Source organism: Anopheles ziemanni, chromosome 2 (assembly GCF_943734765.1).
Source record: "Anopheles ziemanni chromosome 2, idAnoZiCoDA_A2_x.2, whole genome shotgun sequence".
NCBI classification, from domain to species: Eukaryota; Metazoa; Arthropoda; class Insecta; order Diptera; family Culicidae; genus Anopheles; species Anopheles ziemanni.
This window is the reverse complement of record NC_080705.1, coordinates 16,111,754-16,134,919: the sequence shown is the minus strand read 5'-3', so window position 1 is coordinate 16,134,919 and position 23,166 is coordinate 16,111,754. Positions and strand designations below refer to the sequence as shown.

The following is a 23,166-nucleotide window of genomic DNA, read 5'->3' as shown; positions in this document are numbered from 1 at the left end:
CTAAAAAGTTCACGTTTGTACCCAATATGTAGCTTACGGTGATTACGCTTTACATTAATGTCTGTGTGCTCTAGGGCGGAATGTGCATTCCGGCGATTGTGAAAACCTGAACCCTTTAAACAATGTTTCGGCGGGTTGATTATTGGCAGAAACCACGTCGAGTGTAATGCGAGATCCCTGTGGGAAATTGGGAGCTTTTGAGCACTTGGTTTTGTTAAAGCGGTGGTGCCTTTTTGTGAACATGTGGTGTCGATGGAATAATTCTGCATCACATGGTGAATGTGCACGCTTCTGTCACGGTAAGCTGAAGGATAATCCTCCCATTGGTTAACTTGAGTATGCTCCCGTTTCTACATTCATTTTTTCTTGTTCTTCTTGTTGCGCAATTCCTCGATCTGCTGCGTGTAGCCATAGTTGTTGATCTCCTTGTACTCGTTGTCGCACTTCAGCAGCAGTTCGTACCACTGTTCGCCTTGCACTCGCGGTGCATCCACAGTTCCGCCGTACGCCGCCGGTAGGCATTCCTTGGAGATGTGCTTATACAGCGACTCCCGGTCGGTGCCGTGGAAGATGATGCGACTGCGCAGCTTCTCACGCAGGATCGGCTTGAACAGGGCGAACACCATGTTGAAGATCTTTGGCTGGTTAATGATGTGGATTCCCTTGATCCGTAGCGGGACGGCGTCCTGCAGCCAGTCGACGATACGTTTGGCGAACGGAGGCGTAAACTGCCAGGCTTGCTGGAGCGTTAGTCCGTCCATGTCGAAGATAACTACCGCACCGTGCACTTGCGTCTCGGGCTCGAGCATAGCCGCTTCCAGGAACAGCACGCACCCCTTAAACACCTCGTCTAGCGACACTTCCTTGTGCTTCCAGTTTTTGCCCAGCTCCAGCAGTAGCACACGGCGTCCAAGCTGGTCACGGTTGGGAAACACAGCCAGGATGTTCTGCTTGAAGATGTTGGCCTCCTTCGATGGCATTAGTTCGTTGTACATGTCCCAGTGCTTGATCTTGAATTGATAGTATCGCTGAATCTGGAAGAAACAATGAGGTCAGACGATACAGGTCGTTTGCCATGCAGGAAGTGAGAGGAATTGAGAAAAGAAGGCTTACCAGTTCACATGCACTCTTGGCGTAGAACTTGCAAGGACGAAGGAAGCGAATCATCCAGTCGTCATTGTCGAGCGGGACTACCAGACCTTCAACTCCTAAAAGTAACAGAAAAAAAACAGAGGAAGGCAATGTAATTCAGTGTGTTGGCTTAAACCCTTATCCAAACCAGTTAATTGTCTTATTTTAATTAAGATTGTATGCCCACCAAAATTGCAAATCCATCTCTTCCGATCCGATCCGCAACCAGTTCCTCAAAACACAACCGTGAATATCATCGTGTAATAAATTTGAACAGTCATCGTGCCAAGGTGTACAAATAACCGATGGCTCATTGCGTTTCGTCATAATTGTGCTCGCGATCGGCGATCGTCAGCGACGGCGGTTGGCTCGCAAGTGGCACGCAAAGGTGAATGCGGAAAGTCTAGACGCGGGATGTACGCAAACTTTCCACTGTGTCTCGTGCCATTCGCGTCCGTCCGACAACAATCATTCGTTCCGACCCCAAACGATCTTAAGGGTGGGCAACACAAAACTCCCCGTTTCATTGGTGAGGCATGACTAATGATAATTATCGATTCTCAAGCGTGTCTCGAGTAGCGACTCTGATTCATTGAGGCTCTAGTTTTTTGAGCTGGGTCGCTAAATTTGATCGTTGGCTTTCATTCTTCGATCTTGTTGCGTTAATTCCAAATTAGATTAATTTTAAAACACGTATGAAGAAAACTAAGAAAAGGCTGAAAACATTGATTCAACGCTTTAGAAGGAAGGCTACTCTCTATCAATTGACTTAAATAATAGCAATTGAAAAAAGTCCAATCGGAACCGGAACCCAGGAAACACTTTCTTCCTTTCTTATATGTCGACCAGTTGTCTTATTCGAGTCATCATGACTATCCAAACTGTTTTTATCAGGACTCTGTCTGTCTGCTTGCAAATAACGCAAATTAAACATTTTCCTCGCTTGACTCTAGACACAAAAAAAAAAATGAAAAAATTGGTGCGCGTGACGTGTTCTGCAAACTTTGTTTCAGCAAGTCATGGCACATAAAAATAGGCCGAAATTGAAGTAGAGATGGCATAAATCAGCCTGAAAGGTCATATAGAAGATGGTAGGAAAAGCTTCTATAAGCGAAGATCAATGTTTTTCCTAGCGTCATGTAACGACGATCGGTTTAATGAAGTCTCGGAGGTAATTTGCAAAACCATACAAGTTACCGCCTTATGATTGATGATTCGATTTGTGAGATGGGTTAACTGGCGAAGGCTTTGCCCTTGGCCTTCCCACGGTTGAGGTTTGCGCACACTGTGGTTTCAATGGTACGTCGCACGTGGCATCGAAATCGGACTTCCAACCATCAGCAACTTACCTTTGAGTAACGTCCGCAGCTCCTCGATGGCGGCAACACGTGTTTCGGGTGTCTCCCGTAGCTCATTCTGGGCCACCTCCTTGCCGAACGGTGTCAAATCTTCCAGCTCGAAGCGCAGCACGTAATCGCCAAGCTGCACCGAGGGCAGCTCCTCCACTTCGGACAGCATCGTAGGAACCCCTGGACAATGGGAAGGAGAATTAAATCACCGTCGAACGAAGTGATTAGTGTGGACCGTTTTGAACCCTCCGCCAAAGGGAATTGGGTGGGATTGTAATTGATTGTAAAATTCGCCTCCTCGTTGCGTAAGAAAAAGTTTCCACAAATGTACTTACTCATGATGACGAAATAACGTGTCTGTCTCAGGAAATGGATACTTGCGTAAACCGCTGAAACTGAACCGTGAAAATAAAGCGAAAAGTTTTTTTTCCAATGTTTACTGCTGACTAGAAACCAAATCCTAACAACAATCGGATAGCTTAAAGGCATTGTTCCTCCCGCTGCATTGCAATGCTACGGATATTGTTTCCAGTAAGCGATTCTATAAAAACAGGGAAAAGGTTTTGGATGCTTCTTGGGCGGAAGCACGGAAACCAGTTATTGGTGGAGCATGAGCTTGGTGCTAACGCCTTTGCTTTTATGATAGACCTTCTGCAAGTTTGAGCAGACTTTGGAACCGTCAGGCTTCGTTGTGAATATAAGAGATTTTTGATTGGACTGCTTTTCAGATTTTTTTTAGAAAAAGTTTAAAAAATGCGAATTTTTTAGCAAAAAGAAACTACAAGATCGAGCTGCGGTTGCACCATTTGCTGGCACTAATTTGTTGTGCCCTCAAAGGCTCATCCGGAAGCATCGGCAGCCACATGCACCCTTGAACCAAACGGCCTAACATTCGTTGCATGCTTTGAACGAAGGAATTGCGTGATCGGGAGCACGCCTTGGAACTCGACGTGACGCTTACTGCGTCAGGTCAACGCTACTAACAAAACCTCTCGCTAATCTTGCTCGGTACCGTAATTAAAACGATGCTCTAATCCATCACCTTCGGCCATTAGGGATGGCTTGGGTAGCGGATTTAACTTGTTCGATCATTATCAATTGCTTTGGTTAAAAAATACATCTCCCACAGGCGCATCGATGCACCTCTGTGCATCTGCCGAGAAACGGTTTCTCACCCTACGGATCTCGCTTACATATCGGCGTGGTTGTTCGTGTCAGAGATGAAAGCTTCTTACGTAAACCCGTTATCGATAGCCATATCAGTGCAGGTGCTGTCTTAATTGACCCAACTGCTTATTGTTTGCCCACAAGGAAAGGAGGGGGCAGGTAGGAGGCATTGGTAATTTGTGAGCAATTTGCGCCGGTACATTGTGATACCTGAACTTGATCGGGACTTTGCGATTCCCCTTTGCCCCGACTGATTTGCGTAAGCAATCGGTTGTTGAGGACTTGTAGGTGAAATCATCTGGGTAAAATTATCGCGTCACATCTAGAATAGACCCATCATTTTTGAAACTCTGTGGCTTATTTGCTGGATTTGTTCAGAATGCTTCTGTTGAATTGAACCTTTGTTTATCAGGTGTGTATCATTTTAAAATTGTAATAAGGATAAACTAAAAAAGCAGTTGTTAGTCAACCAAAAGATCTTTAGATGAATAAAATCAAAATTAAAATACAAAGTTTTGTTAAAAGTTTTGAATCTCACAAACTAAACAACGAAGCCCAACCCCCAACAAACCGTAGATTAAACCATGACTAGATGTTGGCTAAAATAATGACCACATGCTCTTACGAAATCGTTCCATTTTTGTTAATTCATTTAATCTACAGTTAAGGCAAAAATGAGAACGGGCAAATAAATCAAACAAACACGCAATATAACCGGCTATAACGAGTGGCAAGAACTGCTCATTTATGCTCACTTCAGTTGACCCTCTTTTCAAAAATGCTATTCAAGCAAAGGTTACTTTTTGCGCACCATGTTTTTTTAAAGTGCAACCTCCGTAAATCGTCCAGTTAAACCGGACTCGATCGATTTTGTTTTAAGCTTGCTTCTTTTCTTGTATCGGCTCTCCAACCAAACCGATGCTTGCTGATTGCGCGCCCTACTCAATATCACTGGCAATCCTTGACCGTCCGAGGGAGAGTTCAGAAAAAGCATAAGCGAACTCGCCCTCCAGCACCATAAATCATGCGGGCTCCAGCGCGGCGTGCAAGGAAAAGTGTAGCGGCTTTACTTTCCGTTCGCATGTGGCGCATTTGAGCTGGGGGAAAACTGCATGCGCCCGCTCCCAACCCGCAAGGGGTCGTTGTGTTCAGCGAGTGTGGTAATGGTAGCGGCCTTGAAACTATGTTTCTTGCTGTGCACAGGTTTGCCATGTTCCACATGGACCATGTTTGAGGAAGCACTTCACACACTTTACAGATGGCAGATGTTTAACTTCTTTTCGGCAACGCAACACCACGCTAAACTGAATGTCTACTTAAAGACGGGAGGATCTAGCCTTTGGTCTAACGATTGCGTGTTTCGATCATTTCGCAGGGGAAACGTTAAGCACTAACAAGTTTTTAACAACTTAGGACCGCTGGATATAATTCACTACTTTTCACGGATGCTGTGGTGCGGTGCGAATGAAAACGGAGTCGAAACGAGTACCGATGCCGGCCAGCGCTCTTCGTCTACTAGCGAGAAGTGGCGCCCGTTGGAGCCGCTATATAAAAATTCTGAACTTCGCGAATGGACGCGCGCCCATCGATCGAAGGCGGTGAGCCAGCACCTGTGCGCGCGGATTGAAATTTGCGCCCGTGGGGTAGGGGGTAGTAGTGGTAGAAGGCTAGGGTTGGAGGAAGCACGAGCCGTGTTGGACGGACACGAACGAGCGAAGCGGAGTGAGCGGTGAGATGAGTCGGGTGAGAAGCGCGGTTTAAACCGAATTCGCTCGCTTGCTCACTGAAACGTGAAACGCCAGAGATGCAGCTGATGAGAAAGAAACTGCATCGGATGCACAAAATGCAATGTAAACGTAAAAAAAAAAAAAAAGATTCACAACCACACAGCCAGCTAGGAAATAATCTCATGCTACAAATGAGGTGGGGGATCGGAATCAGGTAATGCAATTGCGCTCCCTCAAGGCAACGATATCGGCGCGGTCTCTTGCAGATTGGAGAGGATTTTGTACGTAGGGTTTAGTCTTTTCGGTATCGTTGAAAACATGCATTCACAAAGTCTGCTACGGACAGTGGAGTGTTCGAAACGAAAAGTAGTCAGCCTTCAGATATAACGCAACCCTATGCAAGAAGTCGGCTTCATCCTCGGCATTCTTCAGGAAATATTGTAACGACAAAGAAAGATAAAGTCACCAGGATCTTATCCGGGTTAGAAGGACGTCCAGGGAACCACTTTAGCGTGGCATTCGTGGGAGGAAGTGCGACTGATGCCATGAACCGCATCCCAAGATCACGGCCGGTCAACCTGAGTTGACAGATTGTTGTTCCATCCCGTCTGTTCCATGCCTTCGAGTACCTGCCGACGACGACAGTGACTTCGCCGACGACAGTGACACGCGCAATTTAGGTAAATTTGTGGCATCATGAATTAACGTCATACCGGTTAAGATCGTTTCGATAATGAGATTTGGTGTCATCGAGGTTGGAGGAGGTAATTGTACCACTTGTACTTGGGGAGCGATTGTGAAGATCGATCATCACTGAAGTGTCGAGCAAATTTGTCGCTGCTTCATCAAACAAATGATGCAAACAAGGTATGAAGTAGAAAACTTGGAAAAAATGTCAATCTAACTGATTTTTCATTTTTGGACATATTATACAAAATGTCTGAATAGAAGACATCCCGATCGTATCTCCCCGATCCTCCCTAAAATTGAACCGAACTGTTCAAATTGAACTGGCAAGTGTGATTTTTATCACCTACTTATGATGTAATGTTTAACACCACACCTTTAAAAGCCACTCTACCGTTAAATTGTTCCGGAATCAACAATCAAAGATATCAAAATGTGATGCTCCATGTAGCCTTTAATTAGGGGGTTTAACCAGTCTCATCAAAGTTATTGCTCACTAACTGGTTCAAATTAAGGCCTTTAAAGTATGCTGTAAGGTTTTGGCGCTCGGTTTGCAGGAAAATAATTAGGATTTTACTCAAATTATCTTTTTTCGAACTCGTTAACCCTAATCCGCTCTTTCTTTTACAACTAATGTTTGTATTTTATGGTCGTGAACCCTTTTACATTGGGATTTTGGGGATCTAAAATTAGTAATTGATCAAAATTCAAAATCCAAAAATTTCCCTACTTTCTGCCCTGCTGATCCTGTTTCATAGGATATACTTATCGGCGGGACTTATCAATGCTGGGAGAATCTTTCCGGACGTGTTATGTGCCCGTATTTAAGGCCAGTTTTGTTATCACTCAAATTTGTTCGTGTACAACAAGTAATTGCCGACATCAGCAACAGCAAAGAAACAAACAAAACCCATGAAACAGGTTACGGTTTACTTAGAAATGATCTAACCATCCATTATGCTTCGTTTTCCTCTAAGAATACGAACATATTTCCTGTTCTACCGATCATTCGTACGGTCGAGTGCACTTGCAGGCTGTCTAGAGCCTTCCATTCCGTTCGCAAACAGACACTTCCTGCCTCGGTGGAGTTTGACGGATTGTTCGAAGGAAGTTGAAGTACCCGTGTGTCGGCGGAAAAGACGCCCCCGCCGAAAGGCAAACTGGTTAATGAAAAATTCATACACAAAGTCACCCCTTCAGATTGGCAATGTGGTGTAAACGCTGATCGTTTAGAAAAACTCAATGATCGTTCGTAGTGCACTGTGAGATGTTGTGACTAGTCACCACTGCAAGCGTCTAGTTCAGAGATGGAGCTGCACATGGTGCGTCGCGTGTCCGGTGATCAGCGGTGGACAACGGGAGTTGTCGCAACGGCAACGGCTGTAACTAAACGTCAACAGCGTCATTAGGCCGTCGCACAGAGTCCGTACCTGCATACATTTAACGTGCCAATGTGAGGTAATCGAACGATGCCGGTTTTAAGTAGCCAGCAAACATCCCCACCGGTTCCGCTACGGAGGTGTTCCCCGGTCGTACGATCGCCGGGTTTACCGGGTTGGCGACGTTGGGTCAAAGGTTGCTACTATGACACAATGCTCCTCGCCCGGCCTGTCGTCATCCGACAGGAAAACCAACCCATGTTCGACTGTTGTTTGCTCGACGCTGGCGAACGAAGGAGTTAATAACAGTCCGAGCGCAAACCGGAACACACAAGCCGACACCCGAGTCGGTGGTGATGCGCACTTTGAGAACTGTTGGGTGTGCTCAATTAAGGTTTCTGGATTTACTTCGATGTGCGGTTGAATGTTTTCAAATTGCTTTTTAAGTGCACTTTAATATAGCCTTCATTAGTCCCTATAGGCAGAATATTTTTATCCCTTAGCTTTCTGAATAAGATTTTCATCCTATCTGGAAGAGAATATATTACCATCGAATGATCTTTCGTTACCAATGGACATTCTTTTCTAGTTTGTAACTAAAAATCTAAGGCTTAGTACAATGCATGTTAGACAGTTTTCTTACGCTGCAGAGGTTGGCGAATTCCCCAAAAATCCCAAAGATCTTGTTTTGATTATCTTCCATAATCTAAAACTTACCGCTGTTTTGCTGTTCTGCACCACTTCTAAGCTCCGTTACTTTGCGAATCGATTTGTTGAATACGCGATACTAAGGTTAGAGTGGAGGTCGATCGCGCAGCTTTGTGTGTCGGCCTCTACGCTGGAAAGTGTGCGGTAAACAAACGTGTTTCCGGTATTAGCTGGAGAGTCGGATGTTTCGAGTAGGTTCTGTGGCACGAAATTAGAATAATCGGTTTTTGAATCCCGTTTGAGCATGGATTCTTTGCACAAGCAAACAAACGACACAACAACTATGTTGTTTAGGTCACAATAGTTTGATCTGATCACAAGTCCACCCACAAGTTTAATCTGAACACTCTGAACTGGATGGGTGTGCTTGTTCCGTCGGAGTTAGAATGGCAACTTACAATCGCTCGACACTTTCACTAGTTTGTGGCACACATCGATTGCATCTGCCGGGGCGTTGCTGCCATTCTGTGTGTCACCGAACGACTGACGAGACTATTTATCGTCCATGCCATGCAGTCCGAGATGGAAATAAGACGTCGCCTGCTCGTTGTGGATGAGTAATTGAGTTGCGATAGTGCGCGATAGTTAAAGTCGACCTAAAGGCAGCGGACGTTCCGCAAACACAAAGAATCAGGCGCTCGCTATTTCTGCTTTGCCATGCGGCGAACCCACGCTGTGAGTACAAACACTGGCGACCCTTGGACGCTACCGCGAGAGAGATGGCTGGGAGTTGGACCTACGATTAGGCCGTAGAAAACGCATGCCATGCAGGCACGAACGTGCACGCACTAGGGTAAGTGAAGCTCAGAACGATTGAAACGGTTTGGCACAATATTAGACCCAACCCAATCGTAGGTCGTTTTCTTCCAAATCGATCTCCACATGCAAGCACTGAAGAAACACGTGGTTGGGGTCACATACGGGTCGACACGTCACTACCAGCGGGAGTTGTCGCAGGGATGCCGCAGAATATCTCCGGTTACCACACGGATGTTCAAAACGTTGAGAAAGAGTGAGAGTTATCACACCACGCCAAATGACACTTCAGTTCGGCCAGAGATGCGCTTGCATGGAATGTTAGGGAGTACGGCGTACTGCTGATGACGCATCCGCATCGTCTTCTGTTTTGTTTGCACAGGACATAGACTAACACGCGAAATGGCGTTGCCACTGGCAACCCGCACGCTCTCTCACACAGATGAGAGTTTTCGCGGCGTTTTCCTGCGCCATGCGCATTATTTCCTCTGCCAAAAACAGCTGACTTCCGAAAGGAAACCATGATGTGTACCGTTTTTTGTGTAAGCTGTCCCACTAGAACCTACCTACTTCTGTGGGTTGCTATTACTCTGAAGTTGATGCGATTCTCGGTCCCTGCTGGCCACTACTAAACTTGCAACTGAAGCTGCCAGCGACGGTGCACTATCGCTATATAACACTTGCACTTGCACCGACCGAGGGTGCGTTTTTCATTGTGTACACTTTCTTCGCTTTGCGAGGGAAGGGATGCGAAAGCCGGAACGACCCGCGCGGGGTCAGCGCAGAGAGGAAGCACTCAGCTGTGCTGATTACTACTGGTGGGCGCTTTGTGCGTTTCTTCTCCTAACCCCAATCGAGTTTTCCTCAGTTTCGCTGGCGTCCCGCCTCTCAAGTCCGGTCCCTTCCGGTACGTTAGTAACAATGCGAACCGATCTGACTCGCGAAGTCGGCAAAAATATAGCACTGGCGTTGATAATAGGGTGCGAGGTGGCGATAGAACGCACCCTTCTCTGAAGGGGGTGGAGCTGACCGATTTCACCCTGTGATGCACTTTGTTGCACTTTTTGCGTTCATTACTCCCAGCCCGGCAGCATCTTCGTGCGGCCAAAAGGTGTTGCCAGTTGTAACGGTTTCTGGTGTTTCTGGTGTGTTTTAAGATAATTGAACTCTAACTTTGCACCGACAAATCCATTCGTTCCTCTAAGAGGCTTGAAATGTTGGTGAACGGGTGTAGTTAACATTTAACCTTTTCCAAGCGAACTGAGGAAGTTCCTTAAATTAGTCTACATTATGAAGTCACAAGTAACTGTGCGATGTGAAAGATAAAACCTTACTTGATAAGTTTAAAGAATCACAAACGAGTAATTAGGTGGAACCACTTACAAATTCAAAGGTTTAGGATAAAACAAACAAAACATCTTTTGTGCAGGCAAAATCGCTTGAAATAAAATCAAAATATTTAAAAAGGTACGTAAATAAATAGAAAATTCGTACCATTCAAACATCACACTTTAATGGGACGTAGTTATAAATGCTACCAAACTATAGGAAAAAAGATATGCTAATTTAATATGAAAATTTTAACACGTCTAGTTGAAAAATATTTTCCACAACTGTTACCTTTACAATGTCCATCATAGAAAATATTCCATTCAACTGTTACAGAAATTCGTCAGATTCACTTTAGAGACACTTGTTTTATCACATTTCTTTATCAGTCTCGGCTCTTTCTATACTGGCGCATCAACCACATAGGTCAGGATAACCGTGACTCGCTGTTCTTCACTAACAAAGGACTGCTGGCTGAAAAATGATGCACCCCATATCCACTCCATGACCACAATTCAATGACATTGCACAATCGGAACTGTCGGACGTTCGGTGCAAAGGTTTCACTATGGAAAATGCTAATTTTAACTAGTCACATCGCCAACCACACTTCCACCGTTTGTTGGTACGATCTAGTCACTGTGCTTGGTCACGCCACCAGGTAAAAAGGCTCCTTCAAGAAAACAATCTAAAACGGTATCGTTCCAAACCGTTTTGAGAAACTTACACTAATTAACTGTGCGTTTGAAAACCCACGGCGAGTAGTGAAGGATGTACCTAGCCGCTTCCGGAGAGCTCAAATGAACGCCATTACAACATAACGGCGGAGTTTCGTTTTTTCGTGCCCATTGTTTAGTTTCTCCTGTTAATTATTCGCGTACTATTGCACTATTCACAATGATGTATTTGAATCTTTTCGAATGAAAAAGAGGAAAAACGCATCCTCAAGACGTGGCGAGAAGAATCAATTAGATCATCGTACGATCGCCGGCCCGGAGAAAAGCACAGTGGAAACTGTATGCTACCGTTCGTGGCAGAAATGTTGCGCAGACTGGCAAAACCCTCGGTAGCATTGGCAGACCGAAGAAAAACCACGCGCGTTGCGTACCTGAAGGAAATATCCGTATGTTTAACCTCGCCACTCGACCAAGGTGGTGTATTCAAATTTTGAGCCCCCACCCGTTTCTCGTGGCTAGAAAAGGTCGGGTTATCGGTCAGAGAAATGGTGCCGATGTGGGACAGAAAGAGATACCGGAAGCTTGGGGCCGTTTGGTGCGCCACGAACCTCTTTCCGGGGGTTGCGCCCAACGGCCGTAAAAGCAACGTGCTCGGCAACGTGGTGCAACAATCAACGCTCAACTCGGCCTGCTTGGACTCGGTTGCAGAGTTTGAACTTGCTACGGGCAACGCGAAAGGGGAATGATCGTCGGGTTAGTAATGTTGGTAAGATCGGAACGCACAAGATTTTAACAGTTCTGCTCATAACTCTTTAACTACTCGGGCAGAAAGGCTGAATGCCGCTTCTAAAACGTTGGTAACATATAACGAAGTGAGAAGTTTATTTAAACTCCATTTAATGCTCCATGCATATGGTGGTAAATGATTTTGAAATATTAGTTATTTATGAACTGTTTATGAAAAACAAAAACTAACAGAACAGCGACGTCATGATTCCTTTTTATGATCATTAGTTTTTCCACCCATGTGTATATTTATGGACCTACCTGTATTTATGCTTCTCGACTTCGGCATTACTGGTGGTAATTATTTTCAGCAAACGCGGATCACAAACATGCTGTGCCCCATTACCAAGCTGGCCACCATTGGCAAATCGTGTCTGGGCGTAGTGATCGGTTTTTGTCATGGCGTTGCTCCACAGCTGACGAGCTGCGCACACGCCGGAATACAGAAAGCATAAGTGCTGGATAAACACAGTCCAGCCCAACCGGTCGGGGGGTATTATGTTTTCAACTCAAGCATGATTTGTTGTGCTTCAACGGGGATGACATTGGCCAACCGGCTTCTTTATGCCGTGAAGAGATGAAAAGATGATTCAACGGCATTCGAGATCAGGCTCAGGTGATTTGAGCATGAGCTTTTGCATTGGGTTGAGTAATCGATGATTTGATTCATAAATTGCTCCCCACTAGAAAAAATTTGTTGAGATGCGCTCTTTTCATTGTAGTTGAATTTTTTGCACCATGCACGCCGTAAGTAATTGAATCTCGGGGAGCTTCGCCACTTCGCGCACGCAATAGCTTACGAATTATTGAAAGCAACTACGTAAGACTAGAAATAATTGGATAAAATTACTATTTCAAAATCAAAAGAGCCCCTGTGAGAAGCGGAAGATTGAAACAGAGGAGAGCTTTTCCGAAGATGGAAGTTATATCAGCGGGTTTTATCGGTCAGCATGGAAGTGTTTATCGTGCCGATCGAATGTCGGACCGGAAATCGGAAACAATCCACAGAAAAGCGGAAAGCAAGGCGCTTACGTCTACCACAACATTTGTGTAACGTCGCTTTGCTGTTTTCTCGCTTAGTCTTTCCAAACAGAAAGCACGTGATTAACTTCATCGTTCCTCTTCAAAGGTAACCTTTCATAAGTATTTACTCCATTAGTCTCAACCTTGACAAATGTACTTAAGTTTGTGGAAGCAATTTCGGAACCATCGGCTTTTGTGTAACTTATTCAATAGAATAGAACGTGTTTGAATGTTGACGAAACAATATTTGATCAGTAGATAATATGATTTGAAGATTAGTTTCATAAATGCTTATTTTCACGAAGCAGGAGGCATTTTTCCATACCAGATAAGAAAAAAAAACTGGAATAAATGTGATTATTTCGTTGCGTTCGATCACGCTTTTGTTCAACGGACCGTAAATTATTAAACATCCGTATCATCCAAACTTCCAACCGCTATCAATCGTGGTACGGACCAAAGTGCACCTTAGCAGGGATTTACACTTTTATTTGTAGGTTAATCAGATGCACCCAGCGCGTTCTTCCATTACATCGGGTTCACCGGGACACAATAGTAAGTATTTCCGTGAACGCGGAAGCGTTGAACCGGCCAGGGAAAGGTGAGCGCGCACCTTCTTGTTCACCGCCTCAAACCAACCCGGATGCACATCATCACCGACCATCGGTGGTCGAAGAGATTAGATCGCTCAAATAAGACTGCGCATTGTTTTTCTCCCTACAATCGTTATCGCAAAGTTGCATGCTGCAAACGAGCGGATGATTGACTTGTGGTCAGATTGCGAGATAGTTGGCGCCCTGTGGGTTGGTTGGTCAGAGAGGGCAACAGCTCATTAGACAAGAACATTATTGTCGCCCATTAGATACTCCTACGTTTTATGCGTACCGGCTTTGGGTAGAAAAATAGTGAAAATAGAAAAACGTAAATATGGTTCTTCTATTCGATCGTTCGTACGATCAACTATCGGAGAGCTAATGTATTTCTTATGATCCCATGGGGGTTGCTCAAGTTTACACTTGCAAATTATTTGTAAGGGAAAACTATATTTCCCAGAGAATGTCTAATATGATTTTGGTAGAGGTTAACATTAAGTAACGTGATAGAAGAATATTAGAGTGCTTATGAAAAATATGTCTTTTATTAGATTACTTATTGTATGTGTCTTGCAATTTTTGTTGTTTCATTATTCTTGGTTTAGTGCTTTATTGTAAGTTGCGGTCGATTAGCGATTGGTTTGTTTTTCACTTTTTATCCCGATAAGCTGCCTGCCCTTGTATTTTACTATGAAGTGGGCAAATTGAAAAAAAATGTCTTTAACTAGCAAAGGAACGCTTTAAGATAAACTAAAGACCACCGTTTCGAGACCAACGATGATAATAGGTGGATGTTACACCAAGCAAAAGTCAAAACCATTAGAAAAATGAATGATGGTGAAATCGTCTTATTCTACTGCGACAATGAGAAAAAATGCGATTTTAAGATGGTAAGTAACTATCGGTAGAGGAACATTTACAATTAATCAACAATTTTCCAGCCTTATCATCGATCCTGACTTTATGAGCTTCTTTCTTCCACCGCTTCATTATTTGTAAAGTAATGTCTTTCAAACGTTTCGAAAGCGGCACACCGAGTGGCACCATTACAGATCTCAAACTTATACATACACACACACATACGCACACATACAGACATTCACGCATGCACGGATTTGCATTCAAGAGTATCACAAACAACATTCATGCCACATGCCCTGGGTCCCTCCTAAAGCCTCGCTTGCGTTGTCGCTTGAGAGCCTTCCCTTGAAGGGGATCCCGATTCCGGTATCAGTTCTTCGAGGGCCCATTTTGGTTTGGTTTAATTTTCTCGTACAGAAAGTCCTGCATCATGCTGCGGCCGGGAGTGCGCAGTTTTTTCTGCACGAAATGGAACTGATCCCGGGCGAACTCGTACAGCTCATTCTCCATCTGCCAGATGGTGGACTCCTTGATCTTGGCCACCGTTTCAAGGGCTGGTTCGACCTTCGATTTCGTTTTGCGCAGGTGCGATTTGTTGGACTTCTGGAAGTGGGCAACGGCTCCACGGTACAACCGTGGGAGTGACAGCTCCAGTAGCTCGATGAACTCGTCCATTTCCTCCGTCAGCCCGACCAGGAAGTACTCGTTGACGAGATTCCGTTTGGCCTGCTCGAGTGCCCAGCTGCTGCCGGGCTTCCAGCATTCGGCGTGATGTCCGCAGAAGAACGGGATTTGTAGCCACATGTTCGTCGGATCGCAGTCGGGTTTCTGGCGGGAAACGCACTCGTCGAATGTCATCGTATCGCCGGCCCGATGCCGCACCAGGTACGGCCGATAGTCGTCACCGTAACGCAGGAAGTAGTAGTACGAAACCAGCCGATCCAGCGGTTGCCGGATTAGGTTTATATACAGCGGTTTCGATGGCATACCGAATCTGAAAAGAACAGTACGAGGGTTGGTATGATAACCATGTAGTTTTTTGCATGGCGCTAGAAAAAGCAGCTTACTTTGAGAAATCTAAGAAAGCCATGTGTCCATGGTAGAAGGCAGGTTTCATACTATCCCACGCGGTAATGTTGCGCACAAACTTGAGCTGGGTTGGGGAGGAAAAGCAAAGGACAGGTTAAAGTAGGCAGCGGCGTCGTTATAAGCATTCAAGGCACGCTTCGGTGTTTTCGCATTCGCCACCCTTACCTGATTCGGTAGCGATAGTACGTGCATGTTGGCGGTAATGTTAATGTGCAGTACGTGGAATGCATTTTTCTTGCACAGATCGTACGTTAGGTTGACGAAGCTAGTGCTGCCCGTTTTCGGTACCCGGTTGTAGATTATCACAAACTTTTCATCGAAGTTTCGGTAGGTCGTCTGATCATCCACTTTGCCGGTGGAGGTTTGCCAATGATTTACGCTGCTATGTATCAGGTGCTCATCGTTGCCTGCAATTCCGAGCGTTAGAAAATCACAAAGATAACCTCGATTGATAGTGTTACATGTTTTTGACCGTTGGCCCACATACTTACCATCGCCGATATGTACCGCAAGCTTATCAGCGAGAATAACCTTTGTCGAGAACCAATGGTACAGTAAAATGAACACAAAGCCGGCGGTGATCAACGTTAGCAGGAAAAAGTATTTGGTTGTAATCATTTCCGTTCTTATCGGATGCTGTTGGCGCCCACTTTCCTCCGAGCTGCCGCGCCCCGTACCCGTGTTGAGGAGGCGACCGCAGGATGTTTCGCTGGTGCCGTTGCCAATTCGACACCAGACCTAAAAGTATTATTCGTCCGTACTTCACTTTAGTTACACGCTTTCAGTTTCCAGACACATCTTTCAGCGCACAACTCCGGAGCACGAAGGGGACTGGACTTTTTCTATTACATCCGCCTCGTTATGTTTTCGACATGATACGGATATTTTTTCTTCTCCCTTCTTCTTCTTCTTCTTTCGCTATGCGAGTCGGGGTATATCCTCCTACGCTAAGTCGAACGTTTGTTCCCTTACTCGTAATCAGAGGCGTACCGACTCTGTCCGAACTCCTATGAAGGGGCTCGTCCTTTAGGACCGGCTAATAATAGCCATATGTCCACCCGCCGGCCACGGGAGGGATAATTCCTTCCGTTGTCAGGACACAAGAACTCGTGGTCCGCTTGATTGACTCAAACAGAACGAGATGTGCGGCAGCTAGGATTTTTCTGACCTGAGCTCCAGCTCGGGGTGACCACGCGGTCGTGCCGTAACCTTACTTTTCCGCTAACCCTTTCAGGAAACTTATGCACTGCTAACATCCGCTCTGATGCACCACCGAACTAGAACTCGTCTTCTCCCTTCTCCTTCTTGTTGCTGTTTGCAGTGTGGTCTGTATATGTTTGCACAGTTTGACAGCGAGTAGTGTTTATCTTTTGTCCACGATCTGTGGAAGAGAGAGGTTTATACATATGCTTAAAAGAGCAAAAGGTGATTGAAATATTTTTGACAGTTAGCAAAACAAACATTTATTGATATAAAAATGTGATCCATAAATTCTTTGAATTTGTAATAACTCCCATAAATTTTCAATGCACACTTTACGTTGGGTGATCGGATAAACTTGCGGCAACTTTGTTTGAAAACATCTCCTCACTTTTGAACTGTCAAAATACTGGACAAGCAGAAAAGAGCATGCATCAACCTCAAAACCTCACCAACCTTGGTGAAAACTCTTGACTACTGCAAGCAGCATCATTCTAAAGATTGTCCATCTCTTTGTGATCGCATTTTCCGACTTTTAATCCCCACATATTGCCATCAATTGGTAAGTGAGCTCTTCCTTCTTAGTCAGTTCAACATTTTAATCTTTGACTCTTTCATTGTAAAGCTATCTAGGGAAGGCATCATTGGGATTTAAAGGTGCCATTCCGGACACTACCTAACCTTGAAAAAAGCTGCGAGAAAAACAGCGGTCCGTTCACCGCATCTAGTCAAGTGTTTTTCCTCCATCTGCCTCACAGAATACCCGAACGAAGCAAGTCCACCAGCATGGCCACCGTAATACGCCTGAAGAGAAGAGTTGATGAAGATCCGTTGAACGCGTTCGTGCTGAACTGTAAACGGCAACGAGTGGAAGGTTCTACGGTGGATCAGGAATCGAATGCAACCGCGGAGGAAGGTTCATCGACTATTCTGAAGTTTGCAGGCACATTCACAAAGGTATGCGCAAACCGTTCTGTGGCTGTGTTTTCATTTTGATTTTAGTAATTTCTTACTTGATATGATTCTCTTCGTTGCAGGCGGAAGGAATCGCATCGCACCTACAAAACATTCACAAAGATCAAGCAAAGGATGCGGTTTCGCGTGTGCATCGACCGAACATTACGCCCCGCAATCGGCTGGCTACGAAGCAGAACGCACAAAACAGTCGATTCAAAATCGTCAACTGCACCCGCTCGATCACGAATGCTGAGAACGAACTGACCGAAACGGCCATCCCAACCACGATCGTCGACGTCGAGCGGGACGATGTCGGGCTGGAGGAGGTCGTAGTTACAGCCGGCACCGAGTCAGAGCAGCAAGCATTGATCACACCAGCTGCGCCACAACCCGCCTCGATGGTCAACAGGCAGGCCGCACAAGAACAGCCACAAGAGCCGTTTGGAGAAGGACAGTATTCGTATGAAAACGGTGTGCATTACGTGTACGATCTGTACGTGGCGGACACGAGCCAGAATGTCACGCACATTCCCTACTTCAGCGGCAATCTGGACGAGCTCAGGTTGGTGCTGATAGAGGACGCCTACTTTGCGTTCTATTCGTTCATTTGAATGGTTGCATGCCCATCCGGGCAGGCCGGCTAGACGAGAAGGGGTGGAGGGATTCCCATGCTTGCCTGGGAATCATCGCCATCCGTAGAACAACATACACAAATTTTGTCATTTTGCCCCACTGAATCATATTAGCATTTAAGGTAGAACAAAACAGTAAACTCTCTTATATACGATAAAATATAACCTGAAGCGACGTACTGCGGTACATCTGTTTCGCCTGTATGGTGAATCAGTTTTCCGTTTGCTTTCCCAGTAACAGCTCTGTGTGTGGTTTGATTCATTTCTGGGTTCTGTTTTTGTTACAACAAAGTTTTTGTTTTTCCGGGGCGGTTCTTCACCCTTTTCTCGCTGCCGACCGCGTATGTGTTTGCTCCTATGGCGTTAGTTCGCAGCTTAATCGCTCGCATAACTCGCGTGATTCATTTCAGCATCATGGCATGTGACGACCCACTGTACTCGTCGCACCGTGGCCTCGATTCGGACGATTCGAGCGATGCCGATTCGGAGGACTCGAACGCGGAGGACAACTGGCGGAACGACTATCCGGATGAGGAAAATCCCGCAGACGACCAGAGCATCGGAGAGGACGATATGCTGCGGGCGGTCGAAGAACTCGATTTGGGTAGGTTTAGGCGGGGTGGGATTTGGTCCACTTACACCACGCGAATGCGATAGTACAACACGGATGCGACTGTACTTCCAGATGGTGAGCGAGAGCTTTCGTCAGACGATGATTATGTACGATACGACGTGGATGGCGAGGAGAACGGGTTTGCCTATCCGCGGGACGATGGAGTTCTCTACACGGACGAGGAGGAAGACTCGGACAGTGACGCGGAGGGCGTGGATCGGGAGGATGTGCGCCGGTACGGTACGGCGTACGCCCGGTATAAGGCGCGCATTCTTCGCGAGGATGCCCGTGGCGTTGATGGAAGCAGTACCTCCAGCTCGGAAGAAAACTTTGATCTTTATGACTAAAATCGTCAACAGGATTCTTACAAATAAACTATCAAAACCTGTGAAATCTTCTTCTTCTTACTTCTTTTAGGGCAGGGTCCCGGTCTCAGTTGGGATTCGAATCCACTAATTGACTTGCATTAAATAGCAACAAATAAATATATGATTTATCTGAAATCGGGTTTGGCTTTTGTGCCGAATATAGATTGGCTTCAAACACTTGCGCGCATAACGTCCTCGTTAGCGTTCATACACGTTACCACAAAGGTCCTCAGTTCGATCCCCTCACTGGAACGACACTGAGGTGCTTCTTTTCTCTAATTCCTTGACTTTCCTGGGCAGGCGCATTTAATGTGTCTGTGTTACGAATAGTGTCAAAGGTAGATTAAATTACTCCAAACTTCCATTGTAGATTGGAAATTAATTTCAATCCGTGATTCTAAATTTGGGGACAAACTTTTTTCTTTTTGTCCGTCAGCTCAATGTTGTTTTGACGTCATGCCAGATGATCTAAAAATAGATTCCGTCACTCATACAAACACAACATTTGACCAAACTTTTATTGGGATTTGAGAGCGTCTTGGGAACCATAACGAAATAACTCTCTCTGGTGAGTGCGTGCCCGTGTGATTGTTTCGTTCGGGCACGTTCGTTGGTTCGAATCCCGGTGCAAAGGAATATGGAAAGTAGTTTAATCCACAACTCTCTTTACTCTTTCCTCCCTTGTTTTCCCCTTGCTAAATTAGTGTTCAACTTTAATCGTTCCATGATTTCAGTTGGTCAAAGGCAAGGTAAAGAAAAGTCGAGTTCCACGCAGAACAGATGGTTTTCTCTATATCTGTCTTCCGCAATCATGGCTCGGCTACATTTTTTTCGTAGCCCTGCAAAGCCTCTTTTTGGTGGCTTCCGCTATCGATGTCGGCATGATGTAATTTGGACTACGAGCAGTGAACTTTTATTGCACTGTTCACAGGCAATTTAAATTTTACGCTGTAATTGTCACGTCTAAGGTATTAATAAACCTTCAAATTTTCCATTCTTACTAAAAGTTTGTTGATCAATGCTTAATGGTTAGGAGATTGGAGACAACCTATTTTAGAGTCTTTTTTCTTACTTCAGTTTTGTTTTGATGCCAAAGCAGATAATCTAAAAATAGATTCCGCCACTCGTGCAAACGTTTTATTGGGATTTGAGAGCGTCCCGGCATCAATGACAAAACAGCTCTCTCAGCAGAGCGCGTGCGTTCGTAGATGTTTCTTTCGAGCCGTTCGCTGGTTCGAAACCCAGGGTAGGATTGTGAAAAGTTTTATCAGAGTTCCTTTTCGCTTTTCCCTGCCTCTCCTGGTATCCTTGCTAAATATCGTGTTCAATTTTAATCATTCCATGATTTCAGTTGGTCAACGGCAAGGTAAAGAAAAGTCGAATTCCACGCGGGCAGATGTTTCTACCAAATCTGACTCGCACTATATACCAAGACAAATCACTAGACTACATTTTTTCTCCTCCCAGCAAAGTTTTTTTTTGTTGCTGCCGCCATCGATGTCGGAACGGATTAATTTGAACGACGAACAGTGGACTTTCTATCATTAGTATCCTTGACTTCCACTGAGAAAAAAGATCTAGCATACCGTAAAATAATGTTTCCACCAAATCTGACTCCAGTACTACAACAGCATAAGTCACTCAACCACATTTCTTCAACCCCAGCACCTTGTTTTTTTTTGTTTGATAAAACCGATATCTTGATATTTTGGAAAACTTTCAAATAAAGATTTTAAAACAATGGCCAGCTACAATTGAACGCCATCGATCATCGTAGGCAGAGCAGAGTTCCTGCAGGGGAAAATGCATTAGACGAAGGTACGTTCATTCATTGCTAAAAGGGGAAAGAACGGAGTAGCCATGAGAAGAAAATATGATTTGCTTCAAAAGGCGGTTTTTGGAGGGGCATGCTAGCGCATGCGCATTTTCCAAAAGACAAACCACGTCGCTGGAAAATGGAAAATCCTACCTGTTGCACATCCCGCCATATCTCTCACGGTGGAACACTATGCAAAGAAAAAAAGAAACCGGCTGGTTAGACATTATTCAGAGTAGAATTTATTTATTCCTTCCTTTTCTTGCTTTCATTTCAATCTCCGAGAAATTGGTACTCGCCATCGAGTGCCCGAGTGGAATTGGATACGGTTAATGTATGGTTTGCTGCTACTAGCAGCTCTGCAAGGGACAATTTTTATCGATTAACATGCAGCTGATATTGCGGGCGTTAGATTCTACCATTTCTATTCCCCTCCGTTTTCTATGGCTTTTCTCGCAAGAACGAATGCTTAGTGTCTTGATGATGGCATTTGTAGATGTTCCGACATTATTTAAGTTAACCAGTTTTAAATCTATTTCTCCTTTAGTGGATCTCTCGCAACTCACTTCTTCGTTTCCTTCTTTTCCATCACTTTCTCCTCCTATTACCGGCATAATGCTTGGTTTATTCGCTTGCACAATTACTAGTGTTCAATAAATAATTTATTGTCATTTGCTTCTAAGGTTGCTTTTAATTGGGTTTACAGCTTATTCTTAGCACACACCGTACCCAACTTTCCGGCCTCCCTGCCTTGCTTATTACAGTAGTTTCTCTTAAATTTTACTTTACACCGTTAGCATTTTCAGTTTTCTTTTGCTTCCTACGAACGACAAGAGTTTTCCACATACTTTTGCGTGAAAGGAAAGATTAATTTTTCTTTGAAAAAAAAAAAAAACGATTCTCTGAAGTAGGAGTTTCAACGTCCAACTATTTGAAGTTTCTGGTAGGATAGGGTAGGATTAAAACTACACACGTCTGTAACTGTTATTGAAATTCACCGTTTGAGATGCGTCGCAATCGAACCGATTGACCTATTATGCTGTTCTAATCATATCATGTCTTGTGGAAAAGATCGTTCCCTTTTTCGCGGTATTTACGGTTCGCGATATAGTATATGTTTCCATTTATTTGCCCGCCCGCTTACAGGTTATAGGTTAGTGCCCAGTTGAATTTGTCCTTTTATGCATGCGAAAGTCGGAGCTAAGTGGTTGCATTCGAGCTTACATATTAACGTCCTACCGATTGTTAGATTACTATAGTTACGGGTACGAGTACAGTTTCTACCGTTACTAATTTAGTACGCTGAACTACGACACGATTATGTGTATTTTGATATTGGTTTTGCTGGATGTTGGTTTGGAACTCGCCCCAAATCGTACAATATTATCCTTCGCGCCACCTCGAGCGCTAATCACATCCTGCTTCCCTTTGCAGGCGCTCTTCCCCTTTACACTTAGTGTCTAGAAAACTGTATACAGTATGTGTTCCATGATGGCCGTACGCTTCGATTGGCTTCCAATTGCCTGCTTACTACTTTTACTTGCAATGGGAGGAGATGATATTGTGGAATTAAGGGGAAAAACACGGAATGCGAACCATTTACGCCATCCTTCGTTCTTTTTACTACGTTTTAAACCAGACTTTTCAATCACGTATGCGTATCGCTTAATAGAAAACGTAAACTAAGCGGGAGGGCGCGTAAGGCTAAAGCGAATAAATCTATCTTTACATAAAATTTAAAATAAAAAAAAACGATACACAGAACATAACTTGCCTAGTTAAACCTAGTGTGGTCTAGTGGTGGTTGTTTTTTTTAAAGAGAAATAAAGTAAAAAAAACGATAAACACTTTGGTAAACTCAGTTTTTGTTTTGTTGGCCCGTTTCTCGTGCAGTGGAACAAGAAAAACCGGAAAAGGAACAACATCGCCACATGCGAACACGTGGAGCAACGAGAATCTAGTAGGTTATGGAAAACACATCACCATCTTAGGGCAACATTCAAACAGATTTTAATGATCTTTGATCATTCACGGAGAGGGGAAATGTGTTTCATTCTTGTGGAGCTTGGTTTTGTTTTTAAATGCATACAACATATTGACCGTGGCAAAATAACGTTAAAGCGACCAGTTTTCGCCCTTTCAGCCTTCTATCGATATAAATGCCAATGTAGGTTCTGTGAAATGTTTTCGCGATCCAAGTGTTTCTTCACGCTTTCTTCGGCTGCTGTAAGATTCTCTTCCTCTCTTGGCCATCCGTTCGCACGAGATAAGCTTAAACGTATACATTTCAGTGTATGTGCACCGAGCACCGCAGCCTT

At 44.6% G+C, this 23,166-nt stretch overlaps 3 protein-coding genes across 3 annotated transcripts; 1 reads left to right on the top strand and 2 right to left on the bottom strand.

Annotated features, from left to right (window-relative positions):
• Positions 1 to 356: 356 nt before the first annotated feature.
• Positions 357 to 2,652, bottom strand: LOC131294838 (alpha-tocopherol transfer protein-like). Its single transcript, XM_058322886.1, has 3 exons — positions 2,481 to 2,652; positions 1,114 to 1,208; positions 357 to 1,034 (listed from the first exon to the last, which is right to left on the bottom strand). The coding sequence occupies exons 1-3, from the start codon at positions 2,647 to 2,649 to the stop codon at positions 357 to 359; spliced, it is 942 nt and encodes a 313-aa protein (XP_058178869.1). The 5' UTR covers positions 2,650 to 2,652.
• Positions 2,653 to 14,205: 11,553 nt separating this feature from the next.
• LOC131281056 (heparin sulfate O-sulfotransferase) lies at positions 14,206 to 15,880 on the bottom strand. The gene is made up of 4 exons (XM_058310307.1): positions 15,754 to 15,880; positions 15,428 to 15,669; positions 15,241 to 15,326; positions 14,206 to 15,167 (listed from the first exon to the last, which is right to left on the bottom strand). The coding sequence occupies exons 1-4, from the start codon at positions 15,878 to 15,880 to the stop codon at positions 14,543 to 14,545; spliced, it is 1,080 nt and encodes a 359-aa protein (XP_058166290.1). The 3' UTR covers positions 14,206 to 14,542.
• A 1,217-nt stretch (positions 15,881 to 17,097) lies between these two features.
• On the top strand, positions 17,098 to 19,011 carry LOC131289898 (probable RNA polymerase II nuclear localization protein SLC7A6OS). The gene is made up of 4 exons (XM_058319241.1): positions 17,098 to 17,419; positions 17,500 to 17,981; positions 18,462 to 18,655; positions 18,737 to 19,011. Exons 1-4 carry the CDS (start codon positions 17,249 to 17,251, stop codon positions 19,009 to 19,011), a joined length of 1,122 nt encoding a protein of 373 aa, XP_058175224.1. The 5' UTR covers positions 17,098 to 17,248.
• Positions 19,012 to 23,166: the final 4,155 nt, after the last annotated feature.

Excerpts from the sequence above, each read along its gene's own strand:
- LOC131294838 (XM_058322886.1), bottom strand. The coding sequence starts at position 2,649 with ATGCTGTCCGAAGTGGAGGAGCTGCCCTCGGTGCAGCTTGGCGATTAC. Across the intron at positions 1,209-2,480 it reads GCTGCGGACGTTACTCAAAG|GAGTTGAAGGTCTGGTAGTC; the intron begins GTAAGTTGCTGA and ends TGTTACTTTTAG. Across the intron at positions 1,035-1,113 it reads CCAAGAGTGCATGTGAACTG|ATTCAGCGATACTATCAATT; the intron begins GTAAGCCTTCTT and ends TGTTTCTTCCAG.
- LOC131281056 (XM_058310307.1), bottom strand. The coding sequence starts at position 15,880 with ATGATTACAACCAAATACTTTTTCCTGCTAACGTTGATCACCGCCGGC. Across the intron at positions 15,327-15,427 it reads TACTATCGCTACCGAATCAG|CTCAAGTTTGTGCGCAACAT; the intron begins GTAAGGGTGGCG and ends TCCCCAACCCAG. Across the intron at positions 15,168-15,240 it reads GCTTTCTTAGATTTCTCAAA|ATTCGGTATGCCATCGAAAC; the intron begins GTAAGCTGCTTT and ends TGTTCTTTTCAG.
- LOC131289898 (XM_058319241.1), top strand. The coding sequence starts at position 17,249 with ATGGCCACCGTAATACGCCTGAAGAGAAGAGTTGATGAAGATCCGTTG. Across the intron at positions 17,982-18,461 it reads GGCAATCTGGACGAGCTCAG|CATCATGGCATGTGACGACC; the intron begins GTTGGTGCTGAT and ends GATTCATTTCAG. Across the intron at positions 18,656-18,736 it reads GGTCGAAGAACTCGATTTGG|ATGGTGAGCGAGAGCTTTCG; the intron begins GTAGGTTTAGGC and ends CTGTACTTCCAG.